This window comes from Lithobates pipiens, unplaced genomic scaffold, assembly GCF_037356315.1.
Source record: "Lithobates pipiens isolate NorthernLeopardFrog02 unplaced genomic scaffold, aLitPip1_a1.2 Scaffold_8, whole genome shotgun sequence".
NCBI classification, from domain to species: domain Eukaryota; kingdom Metazoa; phylum Chordata; class Amphibia; order Anura; family Ranidae; genus Lithobates; species Lithobates pipiens.
The window spans coordinates 441,273,398-441,292,608 of NW_027507903.1; the positions used below are offsets into that span (position 1 = coordinate 441,273,398).

Genomic DNA, 19,211 nt, shown 5'->3' on the forward strand with positions numbered 1-19,211 from the left:
TAAAATTATTAGTTTGCAATCCTGTTTACACCTTGTGTTTGCTTTTCTTCGGCTTTGCTTCAAAGATTATACCCCATGTTGCTTTAGTGGTTCTTCAAAGCCTCCATAGAATTCTATTGCAAAGCTTGCTTGAAGTACCTTTTGAGAGGCTTTTATTCAGCTTTAGATTCGATTTGCTTTGGAGAAATTGCATTGTATGAGATATCAACACACACTGGGCATCTGCCATGCTTCAATAAAGCTTCAAAAAAGCATAATCAAAGCACCACTGAAGATCCACCGAAGCATCAAAAACACACCAAAAAAGCATGTTGAAGAGGTAGGCGCATTAACGTGTGTTGAATTCGAACGAAGTGTAAATGAGCCCTAAAGCTTTAAAAAAGCACCACCGAAGCATTATCGAAACATCACCAAAGCATCATGAAAGCACCACCTAAACACTACAGAAGCATCAACAACACATTAAAAAAAGCATGTTAAACCGGTAGGCGCTTTAATGTGTGTTGAAGTCAAAGCAAGTGACTGGGAGTTTATTAGAACTGAGTATCCCCAAACACCCACTTTTTATGTCTTGCCCAAACTACACAATGAAATCAATCCACCACCAAAAAGGCCCATAATATTGGGAAATGGCTCCTTAACTGAAAATGTAAGTAAATACATTGAGGATCACCTAAGACCACACACAATGAGTTTATTCAGTTACATCCAAGATACCGTTCATTTACTTTGCATTATAGATGGCCTACACGTACCTAAATCTGCGTGTCTGGTAACTTTTGATGTAGAGGCACTCTATAGTTGTATCCACCAGGACAAAGGTTTGTCATGCATTCGACATGTGCTCTTCCAAAGTTCACATCACCAAAGGAAACTCAATGAGTTCATTTTTACTTCCCTCCACTTAATTTTGCATCACAATGTGTTTACCTTCAATGGTTCCCACTACCTCCAGGTGCAAGGCGTAGCGATGGGGACATGCTGTGCCCACATCTATCAATCTGTATTTGGGGGAGTGGGAACGCGAAATCATGGCTCAGGAGAATCTCTCTATATAGTCGGACCATGTCATTTTATGGTGCCGCTACATAGACAATATTTTTGAGGTCTGGGACGGACTCTTCCTACACATCCTCAATCAGAATGCATTAAATTTAAATTTCACAATGAATCACAATCATCAGTCTATACCATTCCTAGATGTCAAAATTCACAAAAACACAGATGGCTCCCTTTCATCACATATACATATACATATACATATACACTCTTTCATCCTCATCTCTGACATCTTATAATTTCCATTTCTATTCTCCTCCTTATCCCTTTACATATCTCTGATTTTCATCCAAAAATGTATGTTGCAATTTTGTTTAATATGACTTGTACTTCAATGTTACGCACGTTTATATGGTGTAATTCATGCCTGCAATTCCCCTCTGTGTCCACTGGGGTGCACCGTGTCTTCCTGCCCATCTGCCAGTGCCCCCGTCCAGTTCACATAGGCCGCTTCCTCTCTATCTACCTGAGAGGGGGCAGGGGAGGCCATTCCATTGGCTGGCCCCCGTCATTGTGGCGATATGGACGCAGCCCCTGTGTCCCCCACCTGCATTGGCCAGTGTTCTGTCAAATTATCCAACTCATCAGAAACTTCAACCACATCACTTCTGGTTTATTAACCATCAGTAATTGTAGATTTTGATGAATTGTTGTTTGGACACAACACCAGCAACCGAATACAGTCCGGTTCAGGAAGATTTAGCTGTTTCGACAGAACAGCGGCTAACGAGGATAAAGTTTTCGCTGCCTCGGAGATGGCCATTTTGTTGGCTAGTATCTCTGCTTATAATATTGTGCACCAGACTGTATTCAGTTGCTGGTGTTGTGTCCAATTTGTCCAAATTCTCCAATTACTGATGGTTTAAACAAACCGGCAGTTAAGTAGTTGGAGTTTCTGATGAGTTGGCTATTTTGACAGAACACCGGCTGCGTGACACATGATGTCATCCAATAGTTGGGTGGGGCTTTGCGGCGCGCCGTTCGGCCGGGGGTCTGGTCCCTATTCGATGTTACAAGCATAGAGTGACATCCAGGGTGGCCAATCCAGCCACCCTCTGACTGTCCTCTCCTCCTCTGTCAGGAACCTACCAGCGATGGACAGGCACAGCTGCGTGCGCGCATGCGCACGCGTGCTTCTTCTCAAACTGAGCCTCAGCGTGTTCACACTGGCAGGCGTCGGCGCGTGCTTCCGGCGCACGCGCGTGTGTGTACGCGTGTGCGAGTGGTGCGTGAGTGGTGCGCAGACGTGCGCGTGTGCGCACTAGCGCTGTTTGCCGCCACTGAACGCTTAAAGGTTCTCCTAGTGCGCTGGTGCGGCGTTGTTTCGTCTCAGATCCTGTGTATCTGACTACCTGAACCTGAACCTGATCATCTGCTACTGTTACCGACCCGGCTTCGTCTGACTTCTCTGCCTTCTCCAAACCCGACCCGGCCCGCCTGACCTTGCTACCACTTCTGCCTGTGGTTCCGTTGCCGACCTCTGCCAGTTTTACCGATGCTGCCTTGCCTGCTGCTATCACCTGTCTGCTCGCCTACTGACCCGGACCGTCCGACCCTGCTCCAACCTGCTGCCTGTTCAGTGTTCTGCTGTGCCTGTGGTTCCTCTCATCGGCTCCTGTAGCTGCTGCTTGCATTTCTCAGCTCTTCTATCAACTTCCAGCCCTGCTCCGCCAGCCGTACAGCCATCCAGAGGGATCTCTTCTCCGCTATCAGTCCCAGCAGTCCTATTCCAACAGGCACTCCTACCCACTATGCTCTCGAGACCGCTGTTCCCATTCCAGTGGCTCCTGAACCAGCGTTGTAAGAGAGGTCTCCTTCTACAAGTCGGGCTTCAACACCAGGTACCTTGCAGTACGAAACAGCCATGACTGAGCCCACAAGAGAGACCTCTCCCATGAAGGAGATCTGCACGCATCTGGCGGCCCTTACCCAAGCTGTAAAGTCGCTGCAGGATGGCTACACCAGACTTAAAGGACAGGTCCAGAACCTTACTGATGCTGGTCACGCAGCTTCTGCTCCATCCTCCACACCAATACAGTCTGTTGTCTCCCCATCTGTTGTCATGCTTCCACCTGAGCCAAGGGTGCCCATTCCAGAGAGGTTCTCTGGGGATCGAACCAAATTTCAGGCATTTCAGAACGCCTGTCAGCTCTATTTTGCCCTACAACCACGGACTTTCTTCCTGGAAGCCACTAAAGTAGGATTTGTAAACTCCCTTTTACAAGGAGAACCCCAGACCTGGGCCCACCGATTACTTGAAGGATACTCAGTCCTGACTCGCTCTCTGCAATCCTTCTTTGAAGCCATGGCTCAGCTTTATGAGGACCCCTAAAGGACTGCCACAGCTGAATCTGCCCTGTTTGCACTCCAGCAGGGCTGCAGACCGGCCGAGGACTATGTCACGGACTTTAGACACTGAAGAGCAGACACTCAGTGGAATGATGCGGCTTTGAGGCATCAGTTCCGCATGGGGTTATCCGAAGGGCTTAAGGATGAACTTGCTCGAGTCGGCATACCAGAAACCCTGGAGGCCTTGATCTCCTTGGTAATCCAGATTGACCGTCGTCTCCAGGAGCGACGATCAGAGCGCTCTGCTCAGCAAACCCGCCCGGTTTGGATGACAGCGAAGGCCCCAACGCCTGCTTCCCGCTACTTACCTCCGCCCAGCTCTTATCCGGCCTGCTCGGCTCCTGACACCTCCGAGCCCATGCAATTGGGACTAATGCGCCTTGCTTTACCCCCAGAAGAACGTGCACGTCGCCAGCAGCAGAATCTCTGCCTTGTCTGCCAACACAACCCACCTTGCTATTCCTCTTTTGCTACAGCTCCAAGGAAAGACGGTGACAGTCAACGCTATCATTGACTCCGGGGCATGCAGCTGCTTTATTGATTCCATCTTTGCTGGCCAACAGGGCATCCTGTTACAAGACAAGATTCATGGACTTTCAGTTTTCCTGGCTGATGGATCTAGCATCAGTTCTGGGAAGGTAACTCAAGAGACTCTTCCCCTGCCTGTCATCATCTCCTCTCAGCATAAAGAATTCCTGACCCTTGATGTAATCTCCTCCCCGATGCTTCCGATCATCCTGGGCATACCCTGGCTCCAAGCCCATAACCCTCACATCAATTGGGTTACTAGAGAAGTCAAGTTTTCTTCTCCCTAATGTCTGAAGCACTGCCTAACAGACTCCACCAAGTCTTCTGCCACCCCTTTATGTCTAGACTCTGACCAGAATCTACGCTAGACTGTACCCAAGCATTATCACGAGTTTATTGATGTCTTCAGCAAGAAAGGAGCAGACTCTCTACCTCCTCATCGCCCCTACGATTGTCCGATTGAACTGCCCCCTGGGGCCGAGATTCCTTTCGGACGCATCTTTCCTCTGTCAGAAAAGGAGCAGCAGGCACTTAAGATCTACTTAGATGAGAACCTGGAAAAGGGGTTAATTCGCCCTTCAACTTCCCCAGCGGGAGCTGGAATTTTCTTCGTCACCAAAAAAGATCAGACCCTCCGACCATGTGTGGACTATAGAGAGCTAAACAAGATTACGGTTAAGAACCGCTACCCCTTACCTTTGATACCCGAACTCTTCCAGAGACTGAGGTCTGCCGTCATATTTACTAAGCTTGACCTAAGACCTTGACCGTACAATCTAGTCCGCATTCAGGCCGGGCATGAATGGAAGACAGCCTTCCGGACCCGATTCGGGCTGTATGAATACTTGGTAATGCCCTTCGGGCTCTGCAATGCTCCGGCCACTTTCCAACATCTCATTAACGATGTATTCAGAGACTTTCTTGATGTATTCGTGATTGTCTACCTGGACGACATCTTAATATTTTCCGGATCACTCGATCAGCATCGGGAGCATGTTCGCAAGGTCCTAAGCCGTCTTCGTCAGCACAGACTTTACGCAAAGGCTGAGAAATGCGAATTCGAATTACGAAGCATCCAATTCTTGGGGCTAGTGATCTCCCCAACGGGCATTAAGATGGATCCCCAAAAAGTGTCTGCTGTGTTAGGCTGGCCGGCGCTTCTGGATAAGAAGGGCATACAATGCTTCATCGGCTTTGCGAACTTCTATAGGAAATTCATAAGAGGCTTTTCAGCTATAATTGCGCCCATCACGCAACTAACCAAACAAAGCTCTCGTTTCTGCTGGACTCAGGAGGCCCAGAGTGCCTTTGAAGAGCTTAAAAGACTTTTCACATCTGCCCCAATCCTCAGTCATCCGGACCCGTCCTTACCCTTCATTCTTGAAGTAGACGCTTCTGAAGTGGCTGTAGGAGCAGTCATCTCTCAACGTCGAGGTAACAAGGACCTAATGCACCCTGTGGGGTTCTTCTTTAGGAAACTCTCTCCTGCAGAGAGGAATTATGATGTTGGCGACCGAGAACTGCTCGCTATTAAAGCTGCCTTGGATGAGTGGAGGTATCTGTTGGAGGGCGCTGCTCATCCGGTACTAATATATACCAATCATAAGAACTTAGAGTACCTAAGGTCTGCCAAACGACTGAGACCCCGACAAGCTCGCTGGGCCCTGTTCTTCTCACCCTTCTCCTTCCATATAACATACTGGCCCGGATCGAAGAACGTGAAACCGGATGCGCTGCCATGCATGTATGACAATCCAAAGGACTCATCTGTTCCTGATACCATCCTGCCTGCCGGAAATTTTTTACTCTTACAGACAGATCTTCTCTCTTTGATCAAAGAAGCGTCCTCTGACTCCTCAAAACCCCCCGGGATCACTTTAACGTCCAGGGATGGCTTGTTCTGGAGGAGAAGTCAAATCTTTGTTCCCAAGAATGTTCGAGTCAAAGTGTTGTCCCTTCTTCACGATCATCCGCTGGCAGGCCACTTTGGGGTCCGTAAGACCCTTGAGCTCATACGACGCACGTTCTAGCGGTCCAACTTGAAGGACTTTTGTGAGAAGTACGTCAGCTCCTGTCCTGTTTGTATCCAGAACAAGACGCCAAGAAATTGGGCTTGGGGACTGCTGAAACCCTTACCTGTGCCCGACAGACCCTGGAGAATGATTACCATGGACTTTATAGTCGAGCTTCCATGCTCTGAGGGGTACTCGGCTATCTTTGTGGTTGTAGACCAGCTGTCCAAAATGGCCCATTTTTTACCCCTTAAAGGGACCCCATCTGCTGTGGAGACTGCCCGCATATTCATTAAAGAAATTGTGAGGTTACATGGAATTCCAGCAAATATAGTTTCCGACAGAGGAGTTTAGTTCACCTCACGTTTCTGGAGGGCCCTGTGTGAGATCCCCAAACCAACGTACAAATGGAAAGGACCAACCAGACTCTTGAACAGTACATTAGGTGTTTCACATCTTTTGTACAGAATGATTGGGTGTCTCTGCTGCCCTTAGCAGAATTTGCCTATAATAATGCTTGTAATTCAGCCACCGGTCAGTCCCCTTTTTTCGCCAATTATGGCTTTCATTGAACTTTTCTGCCTGACTTTCTTTCAGAAAACTCAGTTCCGGCGGTCCAGGAGACAGTGGAGTTCCTCAGCCATAATAACCGGGTGTTGCAGGAGGCAGTGGCTAAAGCCCAGGCAGACAGCAAGAGAGCCTTTGACCGGAAAAGAAGAGGGGAACTGACCCTACAGCTTGGCGATCAGGTATGGCTTTCTACCGATAACATTAAATTGGCTTGTCCTTCCAGGAAGCTTGCACCTAAATTTATGGGACCATTTCCGGTAAAGAGGAAAATCAATGAAGTTTCCTATGAGTTAGCCCTGCCCGAGTTGCTTAGGATTCACCCTGTGTTTCATGTGTCACTGCTGAAACCTGCCCTCCCTGATCCTTTCCCTGATAGAGGAACTAGACCTCCAGAACCCATCTTAGTGGATGGAAATGAGGAGTATGAGGTGGAAGCCATCCTTGATTGCAGAAGAAGACAGGGACGTATTCAGTTTTTAATTAAGTGGAAGGGGTTTGGTCCGGAAAACAATTCCTGGGAACCTGACAGCAATATCCATGCCAGGCGGTTAATTTGCGCCTACTTATCTGCCCATCCGGAAAAGAGGGACTTGCTGGGCATCCGGAGGCTGCCCCTTGGGAGGGGGCAATGTTAGGGACTTACCAGCGATGGACAGACACATCTGCGTGCGACCATGCGCATGCGTGCTTCTTCTCAAACTGAGCCTCAGCGTGTTCACACTGGCAGGCGTCGATAGCGCTGTTTGCTGCCACTGAACGCGTAAAGGTTCTCCTAGTGCGCTGGTACTGTGCTGTTTCGTCTCAGCTCCTGTGTATCTGACTACCTGAGCCTGAACATGTTACCGACCTGGCTTCGTCTGACTTCTCTGCCTTCTCCAAACCCAACCCGGCCTGCCTGACCTTGCTACCACTTCTGCCTGTGGTTCCGTTGCTGACCGATGCTGCCTTGCCTGCTGCTATCACCTGTCTGCTCGCCTACTGACCTGGACCGTCCAACCCTGCTCCAACCTGCTGCCTGTTCAGTGTTCTGCTGTGCCTGTGGTTCCTCTCATTGGCTCCTGTAGCTGTTGCTTGCATTTCTCAGCTCTTCTATCAACTTCCAGCCCTGCTCCGCCAGCCGTCCAGCCATCCAGAGGGATCTTTTCTCCGCTATCAATCCCAGCGGTCCTATTCCAGCAGGCACTCCTACCCACTGTGCTCTTGAGACCGCTGTTCCCATTCCAGTGGCTCCTGAACCAGCGTTGTAAGAGAGGTCTCCTTCTACAAGTCGGGCTTCAACACCAGGTACCTAACACCCTCCCTCCTAGCAATCAATTGGCTGCACAGCTGTGTACACAATGTAAAAAACCGCTGCACCGCCCTGCTGTCCAGCTGCCCTGATATGCTTCCTCATATATTTTTAGAACACCTAGATAATTGTTTTCCACATTTCCCATCCCTTTCCTTCCCCCCTCTACCCCCCCTCCCTCCTCCCCCCTTCCTTCCCCACATCCTTATTCGTAGTAAGCAAAGACTTATCTCCATCCTGTACTTTTACAGATACTGCAAGAAATCCAGGTGTTAAACAATACAACATTTCTTCATTATCTTTTGGTGACCCTGTAATTGAAGCATCCCCCAATTATTGCTGGCTCTGCACCAACACTCCAGATTTATATCCATTTACCACCTCTTACAACATTACTCCATGTATGTGGTCTAATATCATGATCTATCACTTTTTTTAACATCACATACATGTGTTTTATATTGAAACCACCCAGCCCCCTTGGATCACTGGTTTGGCATTGAGTCCTGGCGCCCCCAAGTGACACTTAGAGGACAATTTTCAGCCTAATTTAAAACTTTGGGTATTTTCTCTAGATGCATTCCCCACCCCAAAAGGCATGGATATTCATGGTTTAATCACATTGAGCGATATTATACATCCTACTCTGTATATCATTCTAAATGCAATCTCTTTGTTATAGAATGTAACCTGCCCCCTTTTGCTTATGTGTATGCACCCCCGAAGAAGAAAAACAATTTTCGAAATGCATTGCTTGTTTTTCATCATCATTTCTTGTCTGGTGACATTTTGACTTAACATATTATATCTAATCCCAGTGCACAATTCATTTTTAACATGTATTGTTCATTTTTTATTTTATTTTGTGTAACAATAAGGAACTTGTAAATCTTTAAGACCTTTTTCAACCCTTTCTTTCTACTCACCTACTTTTGACCCAGTGCCTTAAAAGTTCCATCATGGGGGTTCACTCTATATGCATGTTATAGGAATGTTGGCATACCGTCGGCTACTCTCTATTTTCAAACAAGTGTAAATGAGCCCTAAAATGACCCTTTTCGTGTGTATATTTCAAAAATATTAAAAAGGCTACAGTTGTGTCCAAATTTTCTTTCAGGAGAGGAGGTGAAGAACCCTCAGAAAGCAATACCTTTGGGAATTGTGGTGTCCCTGTCCATTTGTTTTCTGGCATATTTTGGGGTCTCTGCATCTCTTACACTTATGATGCCCTATTACCTCTTGGATGCCCAGAGTCCTTTGCCAGCTGCTTTTGAATATGTTGGGTGGAGTGTGGCAAAATATGTTGTTGCTGCAGGATCTCTCTGTGCTTTGACCACAAGGTAAATTGTTTAATCACAATACTTTGTATACATCATTCTCTTATCAGTTTCAAAAGTTCAATTAGAATAATATTAACTTTATTTATTCAAATATTTAATTTTTCTGTCAATTCCTTTGTGCATGGTGGCCCTAAAGCTCAAATCTCTCCTCTTTAGAGACTACATTTTTTTCTCCAGGCTGCCCACTTAAACATTTTGGTTTGTCTTTGAGTCTGGGGAAAACCTAAAGGTCAATTTACACTTTAGTGTTTTCTATGAAGTGTTAAAAATTCTTTTGTATAAAAGATTCCCTTTCTGAAAACTGTACAAAATATGCAGTAAACTGGAGTGTAGAGGAAAAGGTGAACATACTATAAAAACATTTTTTGATCGTGCATAGCAGTGAGTTATTTGAACTTTTCCATTATGGTTGAGCTGCAATGATTCAATTAAAGTGGTTGAAAACCCTTATATATACTCAATGAAGTGACTAACCTCAGGTGATACACAAATGAAACAAAAGTTGCACCTGTTTATTTGCAGCCCTCTCTTCTCCAAATTTGTTCAAAGGCTATTTCTCAGCAATAGAAGGCAGGGGAGGGGATCTGACAGCAGACACTGCACAGCTAGAGCACAGAGCTCTATTGTAATGTGAGACCTGAGTGGAGGGAATGGACAAACCACCTCTACACAAAATCGGGTGTGGGGTAGGGTAGCAACATCCCCCAGGATGCTGTGGAGTCGCCATATTCAGTGCTTTTGATTAAGACAAGTGCACCCTACAATAGCATATGATTTGTTCATTGTTTATTTTTGAGGTTTACAACCACTTTAACTATACATTTTTAATTGAATTTTATTTGATATTTTTATTTAATATATTACATCATGCCTGAATATGAAATATGCTACAGTAGCCTTTAAAACTGTCATTCAAGGTTACCTTTTCCTGCTGTGACCTGTGGCTACAGTACCAAACACGAAAAACAAAAATGCAATATATTGCAGCTTACCAGTCTTTGGATTTATTGGTTTCATTTGTTTTTTTTTTTAGTCTTTTTTCTTTATTTTCACCTGGTGTTCCTGCCAGTAACACACTTCCAGTGCTGGTGTAGCAATGCTCAGTCACTGCACTGCATCTATAGAGCAGCTGTTACTCTAGGCTACAAACACCTCTACCTCCCCTCATCTCCATTACGTGTGCCAAGTTGATTTGTAGTTCAAAGAAAATATTTCCCAGAGGAATGCTTGAATAGCTGATAATTCTGTTTGAGGTTTCAGTTCAGTGCACACAAAGTTAAGGGGGTACTGGAGCTCTGTTAGGATCAGAGGTTTTTCTGTACTTGCAGAAAATGTACGAAGCCTAATCAAACTACATTTTTGTTCTTGGATTTAGAAAGGTATCAATAACAAATTTCCATTGTGAGCCTATTTTTCATCCCAAGAAAAAAATTGGTGTTTAATCAGTATGTAAAAAACAGGTCCCAAAGATGGGTAAAGTGGATGGGAAATAAATGCTCTGCAACTATCCAGACATATCAAAATTATATATATTTATTATTTATATAAAAATATATACAAATAAATACTTTACTTTGAGAGCCCATTCACACAGGGGCAACACGACTTGTAGGCGACTTGAGTCAGGCAACTTGGACACGACTTGAGTTAAGATCACAGCGCGACTTGGGACGACTTCAAAACGACTTGTGATGACTTCAAGCCCGACTTGGGACGACTTACAAGTCGCCCCAGGCCAGGCGACTTTTGCCGAGGCCAAGCAGAGAATGAGCTCAAGGGGGAACTCCACGGCAAATTTCTGAAAAAAATTTGGCGTGGGTTCCCCCTCCGAGAGCATACCAGGCCCTTAGGTCTGGTATGGATTCCAAGGGGAACCCCCTACGCCGAAAAAACGGCGGGGGGGTCCCCCCAGATCCACACCAGACCCTTATCCGAGCACGCTACCCGGCCGGCCAGGAAAGGGGGTGGGGACGAGCGGGCGGCCCCCCCCTCCTGAGCCGTACCAGGCCGCGTGCCCTCAACATGGGGGGGTGCCTTGGGGGAGGGGGGCGTGCGGCCCCCCACCCCAAAGCACCTTGTCCCCATGTCGATGAGGACAAGGGCCTCTTCCCGACAACCCTGGCCGTTGGTTGTCGGGGTCTGCGGGCGGGGGGCTTATCGGAATCCGGGAGCCCCCTTTAATAAGGGGGCCCCCGGATACCGGCCCCCCACCCTATGTGAATGAGTATGGGGTACAATGTACCCCTACCCATTCACCTGTGGAAAAAAAGTACAAAAAAAAACCACAACACAGGGAAAAAATATTTTATTGCACAGCTCCGGGGGTCTTCCGTCTTCGGGGGTCTTCTCGCCGGACACCTCCGCTATCTTCTTGTAGCTCTTTTACTAGCGGAGGAGTCCGGCTTTCTTCCTCCCCGCCGCCGGCCTCTTCTCCCGACTTCGGGGGTCTTGTCCCCCTCTTCGGTTCTTCTGCCGGGCCACCGCGCCTTCTTATAGTTCTTTTGCAGGCGGTGGCCCGGTCTTCTGCTGCTGCCGCTGCCGCCGCCGCCGCCCGTTCTTCTTCTTCTTCTTCTTCTTCTTCTTCTTCTCCAGGAGATGTTGACACGACGCTCTCTCCGGCCACAATGCCAGGGACGCGCTCCGCTGCCACTTATATAGGGACAATGGGGCGGTGTCACATGGGTTGATGTCACATGGGTTGGTCACATGGGTTGATGTCACATGGTAAGGGGACGGGGTCACTATGTGACATCAACCCATGTGACCAACCCATGTGACATCAACCCATGTGACACCGCCCCATTGTCCCTATATAAGTGTCAGCGGAGCGCGTCCCTGGCATTGTGGCCGGAGAGAGCGTCGTGTCAACATCTCCTGGAGAAGAAGAAGAAGAAGAAGAAGAAGAACGGGCGGCGGCGGCGGCAGCGGCAGCAGCAGAAGACTGGGCCACCGCCTGCAAAAGAGCTATAAGAAGGCGCGGTGGCCCGGCAGAAGAACCGAAGAGGGGGACAAGACCCCCGAAGTCGGGAGAAGAGGCCGGCGGCGGGGAGGAAGAAAGCCGGACTCCTCCGCTAGTAAAAGAGCTACAAGAAGATAGCGGAGGTGTCCGGCGAGAAGACCCCCGAAGACGGAAGACCCCCGGAGCTGTGCAATAAAATATTTTTTCCCTGTGTTGTGTTTTTTTTTTGTACTTTTTTTCCACAGGTGAATGGGTAGGGGTACATTGTACCCCATACTCATTCACATAGGGTGGGGGGCCGGTATCCGGGGGCCCCCTTATTAAAGGGGGCTCCCGGATTCCGATAAGCCCCCCGCCCGCAGACCCCGACAACCAACGGCCAGGGTTGTCGGGAAGAGGCCCTTGTCCTCTTTGACATGGGGACAAGGTGCTTTGGGGTGGGGGGGCCGCACGCCCCCCCTCCCCCAAGGCACCCCCCCATGTTGAGGGCACGCGGCCTGGTACGGCTCAGGAGGGGGGGGGGCGCCCGCTCGTCCCCACCCCCTTTCCTGGCCGGCCGGGTAGCGTGCTCGGATAAGGGTCTGGTGTGGATCTGGGGGGGACCCCCACGCCGTTTTTTCGGCGTAGGGGGTTCCCCTTGGAATCCATACCAGACCTAAGGGCCTGGTATGCTCTCGGAGGGGGAACCCACGCCAAATTTTTTTCAGAAATTTGCCGTGGAGTTCCCCCTTCAGAGCTAATAATTCTGTCAAAGTCGCCTCCGTATAGACGGAGATCCGACTTGGAGGCGATCTCCATTGAAATCAATGGGTACCGGTCGCCTACAAGTCGGATAGAAGTAGTACAGGAACCTTTTCTGAAGTCGGAGCGACTTCAGTAGTGTGCATTAAGACGGCTCTCATTCACTTACATTGCTTTTTAAATGTTGTCCGACCTGAGGCGACCTGAGGTGACTTGGGGCGACCTGAAGTCGGATCAGGAGTTGCCCCTGTGTGAATGGGCTCTTAAAGAAACTGCATGGATACAAATGTACTAAAACACCCAATTTGCAGGAAAATATCACCAGATAGGAAGAGTGGCCATGGGAGCCTCATGTCCCCCAGCCTTTGCAACCCTCCACCTAGGATACTGACAATGGGTCATGGTGCAGACACATGGCCTTATGGAAAGGTATATCGATGATGTACTGGAGGGGGAATGATTCAACCTTCCTGGGATTAGTTGAGGAATTATATATGAATTGATCCATCATTGATTAAAATATTAAACAAAGCAACACACATGGTATTGTTCATCACTGTCGGTCGAACTGAAAATATTGATTGAAATATCAATCTATAAGTCTTAAATCTAACAGAGCTGTTACATGAGGTTGTATTGTGATTGGTTTTCTAATACACGCAGAGATATTTGCTCAATCAAACAGAAATTATTAACGAAAATGTTCCTTGTCTATTTGACTTGGCAGACTGAATATTATGTGTAGCCCATTGTTGCTTTTAGGGGCTACAGCTGAGACCCCCTATACCCTGTAAATTGGCCTCCATGAGTCTATACACAATGTAAGAATCTACAGAAATTGCTTGTGCTGTAGAAAAAAAAAAGAAATACTCAAGCACTGTGCATATGCTTATGAGAGCAGTTGGGATTCTTTATGTCTCACTTAACATCTCGCACTGATGTTTATCCTCTGTGCTATTTTGTTTTACAGTCTCTTGGGATCTATGTTCCCTATGCCCCGGATTCTTCTTGCAATGGCCAGAGATGGTTTGCTCTTTCAGCCACTGTCACGTCTCAGCAGCCGGCAGAGTCCAGTGGTGGCCACCATGGCTTCAGGAGTAGTAGCTGGTAAATGCTCGAAGCAAGTGGATAGAACTAAACAATGACACCTATGAGACAAGAGGCAGGCTTGTGCATTGAATTTCAGAAAGTCTGTATGTGATAGGTCACTTTGACCAGGCTTTAGGGGATCATCTTGTATAGCTCACTACAGGTTACTTTAAAAACAATTTCTTCAAACCTCGGCAATCTGATAATATGGGAAAAACAATAAATAAGCAGAGACAACCTTCAGTGTAAGTTCCATGCAAAAAAAAACAGTACACAATAATCAGACATAGGAGGCCAAAGCTATATGCAAATCTCAACTTCTACTGTAAGAGCTTGGTCCCACACCCTTCCACCTCCAAAGTCTCTCTATTGGTTAGTGAGGCTACATATCCCATTAAAGAACCAATAAGGAGGCTTGGAAAATTGAAGGTGGTAAAACTAAACTCAATTTTTACCAGAAACATTGAAATTTCCATATTATGTCAGCTTATTGGGCACTTGGGAACATATGAGAAAATACTTTCTTGCCTTAAAGTTGACTGTGAGTATGGATGTAGCTTAACTATAAAAAAATATTTATCACACCCTTAATTTTCACTCTCTAATATACCAAAGTTTAATTCTTTCAAATTATATTAAGGAAAGACTAATATTGACACAATAAACAAAGGATAGCTATACGCATTGGGAGTTATGCCTGTATATTTATTTTTAGTAGTCTGATGCCTCTTTAATACGTTCTGGTCCACAGCTCTCATGGCTTTCCTGTTTGACCTGAAGGCCTTGGTGGATATGATGTCAATAGGGACTCTTTTGGCCTACACATTGGTGTCTTCGTGTGTCATTCTGCTGAGGTAATTTTAATGATTTTGTATTTGCATGTAGCATATGCGTAGTTTAGCAGTAAATATAATGGTGTAGCTGAGAAAGGTAGGGAAGGTGAATAGTGTCTTTGAAAAATGAAGGTTATTGTAATTTTGGAAGCTTATTAGAGGCACATATATCCTTATACACTTTGTAGGCTCTGCTGGCAGCAGTAGAAGTTGTATGAGGAAGGTCAGCTGTTTGTCAGCATATTAGTGAAATGTGCATCAGTCTGTCCCACTTTCAATGAGTAATCCGTGTACACGGAGCGGTATTAGGAGGTAGAACATCCCAGAAATTACTCGGCTTCTAATTTCCTGTTGTGGAAGGACAATACATGCTTTTTTTCTGCACTAAAATCACAAGAAATTGTACCAGCCCTGCCCAGTTGTCTTTTGTTAAACTACTGAATCCCTCCCACTCTTCTCACCTCTATTACATGGGTACTAATTGTTCTGTAGCCCACGATAAGAACTGGATGGACTACTTGAGAAAGAACTGGAAACAGAACAGCTCTGAATTTCAGGAAGGCGTCTTTTTGCCCTTATTGAAAAGATACTACAAACACTTTCAATGGCATATTTAACAGAGCAAAATGGAGTAAGGGAAGCTAATTGTTAGGGTTTGTATATACTTTAAGATTTGCCCTGGACATTAGCCTATACGCTTCATAACCCTAATTACCTTTTTTACTGCAAGATGACAAGTGTGATTTGTGTTTATGCTAGGTACCAGATTGAGACAGACACTACACAAGCAACTAATGGAAGTATAGAGTACCATGATAATATCACAGATCCAAGGCCATCAGTTATTGGTTCAGCTCGCTCCTCGACACTGGTATCACGGAGTGTAATGGCAATAGGTAAATAGAATTTACTCTTCAATCAGTAAGATATCATTGTCTTAGCTAGGGATGGACATATGCTGTACACCAGGAGTAATGAATTAAAGTTTACGGAGGTCCGATCAGTAAGACTTTTTTTTTCACCCGAGGTCTGAATCGCATGTTCTTCCAATCACTCAGGTCCTTCACATCACAGCCCTCTTCTCCTCTTATATCCCAATCCTGTTCTTACATCAGTGTCCTCTGCCCCCAACAGCATTGTGCTTTGACACTCTCACATCACCCCTCCACTATTAGTTGTTTCTGCCCACTTCACATTACCCCACATCCCCCCCCCCCCCAACCACACACAAACAAAAGTTTGCTCTGCCCCCTTTACATCACCCCCCCACTAATGCTTTTTGCCCCTTCACCTCACCCCCATTTCCCCTCCCCCCTACACAGTAGCCTGCTCTGCCCCTTTACATCACTTCCCACAGCAGTCCTTTCTGCCCCTTCACATTTCCCACCCCTACACAGTAGTATGCTCTGCACCTTTACATCACCTCCCCCCCCAGTAGTCTTTCCTGCTCCAACATATAGGAGTGTGCTCTGCCCCATTACATCAGCCCCCAGTAGTCCTTTCTGCCCCCTTCACCCCCCATTCCCCCCACACACACGGTAGCCAGGTTCTCTTTTCCTCTTACTCTGCTACTTGACAGGCACCCAGAGCAGAGATCGGGGGACAGGAGAGATCATGAGAGAGAGGCACAGTAGTGCTGCATGGAGGGCGGAAGTGGGAGCTGCTGAAGTTAAAGTGATTGTTTTTTTTGTAGATCAGGAGTAGATCAAAACAAACCTTTACAAACATGTCATACCTACCTGCTCTCTGCAAGGGTTTTGCACAGAGGGGCTCTGATCCTCCTTTTCTGGGGTGCCCGGTCGGCGCTCCTGACTCCTCCTTTTTGGCGGGTGCCATTTCATCCTGAGTTTTGCTGCTTTATCCATTGATACAGACACCAGGACTCGGCTCCGCCCCAGCTCCCATGTCACTGGATTTGATTGACAGCAGTGGGAGCCAATGACTTCCGCTTCTATCAACCTATCCAATGAGGACCCAAGACAGTGGCTGGAGCTGCTGGGCTCATGCTCGTCGCTGGAACGATTAAGCACAGGTAAGAAAAGAGGGGGGGGGGGTCTGGGGGGCAGCTCCAGCACAGAAGGTTTTTCAAAAACCCTGAGACTTTACAGCTCCTTTAACTTTGCATATTACTGAGCTGGTAATTGATTGTTAGGACTGCTCTGTGTCCTATCAGCCAATCACCTGCTAGTTATTCTGCAAAGTTAACTAAGGCAGCTCCTGCGTTCCATGCAGCTCTACTGTGCCTCTTTCTCGCATGATCTGTCCTGTCTACCGATCTCCCCTCTGCTGTTATCACAACAGAGGCTGCAAACATATTACTACAATTGCTTTACAACAAGCATTTCTTACAAATCGGTAATAATGCATCATAAGCACATCCCATTATGATCATTCAACAGTTACAGTATGTACAAATTACATTACTTTATCTAATCTCATGTGCATACTTACTTTTTAGCTAAACCAGTAGCTCCATATGGTGAAAATATGTGCTCTCATAATCCAATGAAACTAACCCCACACAATGGCATACATTTATAAATTTGATATAATGCATTTAATTGGACTATGTTACAATTATTATTACGCCTTGTAAATTTCCCAAGCATAAGAAAAACTACAAGTGTTTATTCCACCATATTCAAAAGAGACGGGTCTGATACTACCTATGACATACCTCCATCCCTAAACAATGCAACAAAAGGAAAAAATTGCCTCAAAGTCCCATGGGCTAACATGGGGGCCAACAAAGTAGAGTAAAGCATAGAAACATGGTTTATTAAAACCTGAGTAAATGCATAGACATAAAAGCCAAGCTGTTAGCATGATGACAAATTGCTTGAAAATATGCACATGTTATTGTATACAATGTTAGAGTTGTACTGGCATCTACAGTGGTGTTAAAAAGTGTTTGCCCCCTTCCTCATTTCCTGTTCCTTTGCATGTTTGTCACACTTAAGTGTTTCGGAACATCAAACCAATTTAAACAATAGTCAAGGACAACACAAGTAAACACAAAATGCAATTTGTAAATGAAGGTGTTTATTATTAAAGGTGAAAAAAAATCCAAACCATCATGGCCCTGTGTGAAAAAGTGATTGCCCCCTAAACCTAATAACTGGTTGGGCCACCCTTAGCAGCAACAACTGCAACCAAGCGTTTGCCATAACGTGCAATGAGGCTTTTACAGCGTCCTGGAGGAATTTTGGCCCACTCATCTTTGCAGAATTGTCCTAATTCAGTTACATTAGAGGGTTTTCGAGCATGAACTGCCTTTTTAAGGTCATACCACAACATCTCAATAGGATTCAGGTCAGGACTTTGGCTAGGCCACTCCAAAGTCTTCATTTTGTTTTTCTTCAGCCATTCGGTGGTGGACTTGCTGGTGTGTTTAGGATCATTGTCCTGCTGCAGAACCCAAGTTCGTTTCAGCTTGAGTACACAAACAGATGGTCGGACATTCTCCTTCAGGATCTCTTGGTAGACAGCAGAATTCATAGTTCCTTTTATCACGGCAAATCTTCCAGGTCCTGAAGCAGCAAAACAGCCCCAGACCATCACACTACCACCACCATATTTTACTGTTGGTATAATGTTCTTTTTATGAAATGCAGTGTTCCTTCTACGCCAGATATACTTGGACACACACCTTCCAAAGAGTTCCACTTTTGTCTCATCGGTCCACAGAATGTTGTCCCAAAAGTCTTGGGGATCATCAAGATGTGTTGTGGAGAAATTGAGACGAGCTTTGATGTTCTTTTTGCTCAGCAGTGGTTTTCTCCTTGGAACTCTGCCATGCAGGCCATTTTTGCCCAGTCTTTTCCTGATGGTGGAGGCATGAACGCTGACCTTAACTGAGGCAAGTGAGGCCTGCAGTTCCTTGGACGTTGTTGTGGGGTCTTTTGTGACCTCTTGGATGAGTCGTCGCTGCGCTCTTGGGGTAATTTTGGGCGGCCGGCCAACTCCTGGGAAGGTTCTTAAGTGTGACAAACATGCAAAGGAACAGGAAATGAGGAAGGGGGCAAACACTTTTTCACACCACTGTATAACTCGATGCGTTTCACGAGCCACTGCCCGCTTCTTCAGGAGTAGATCATTAGGTGCAATATCTCTAGAAAAACAAATTGCAATAGAGGGGTTTTTTTGGGACTTTGAATGAGATGCATGATAACATGCATCTCCATCCCTAATCAGGTGCATAAAGAAAGAGGGTCAGGACTTTAAATGAGGTGTGTATATTGTAGCTAATCAAAGGAGTCAAAGTGAAAACATGAACAAGTATTTCTTTGCCATGATTGAGTAGGTACATAGAAGACAATACATGCAATAGTGGCACATAATATAAAATCATGTATCCAAATCATTTACATGTTAAAAGCATGTATAAAATATACAATAATATTGTTCTCAATAACAAAAAAAAATCACTTTAATACAACAGTT

The 19,211-nt window shown here is 46.2% G+C and overlaps 1 protein-coding gene across 3 annotated transcripts in view; it reads left to right on the top strand.

Annotated features, from left to right (window-relative positions):
* LOC143960051 (cationic amino acid transporter 2-like) overlaps positions 1–19,211 on the top strand; it is a 76,120-nt gene that overhangs the window by 47,987 nt on the left and 8,922 nt on the right. For all 3 annotated transcript variants that reach the window (XM_077468325.1, XM_077468326.1, XM_077468327.1), the window contains exons 6-9: positions 8,924–9,146; positions 13,817–13,953; positions 14,687–14,789; positions 15,528–15,664. In XM_077468325.1, the coding sequence (XP_077324451.1) occupies positions 8,924–9,146; positions 13,817–13,953; positions 14,687–14,789; positions 15,528–15,664 (600 nt within the window). The remainder of the gene's footprint in view (positions 1–8,923; positions 9,147–13,816; positions 13,954–14,686; positions 14,790–15,527; positions 15,665–19,211) is intronic.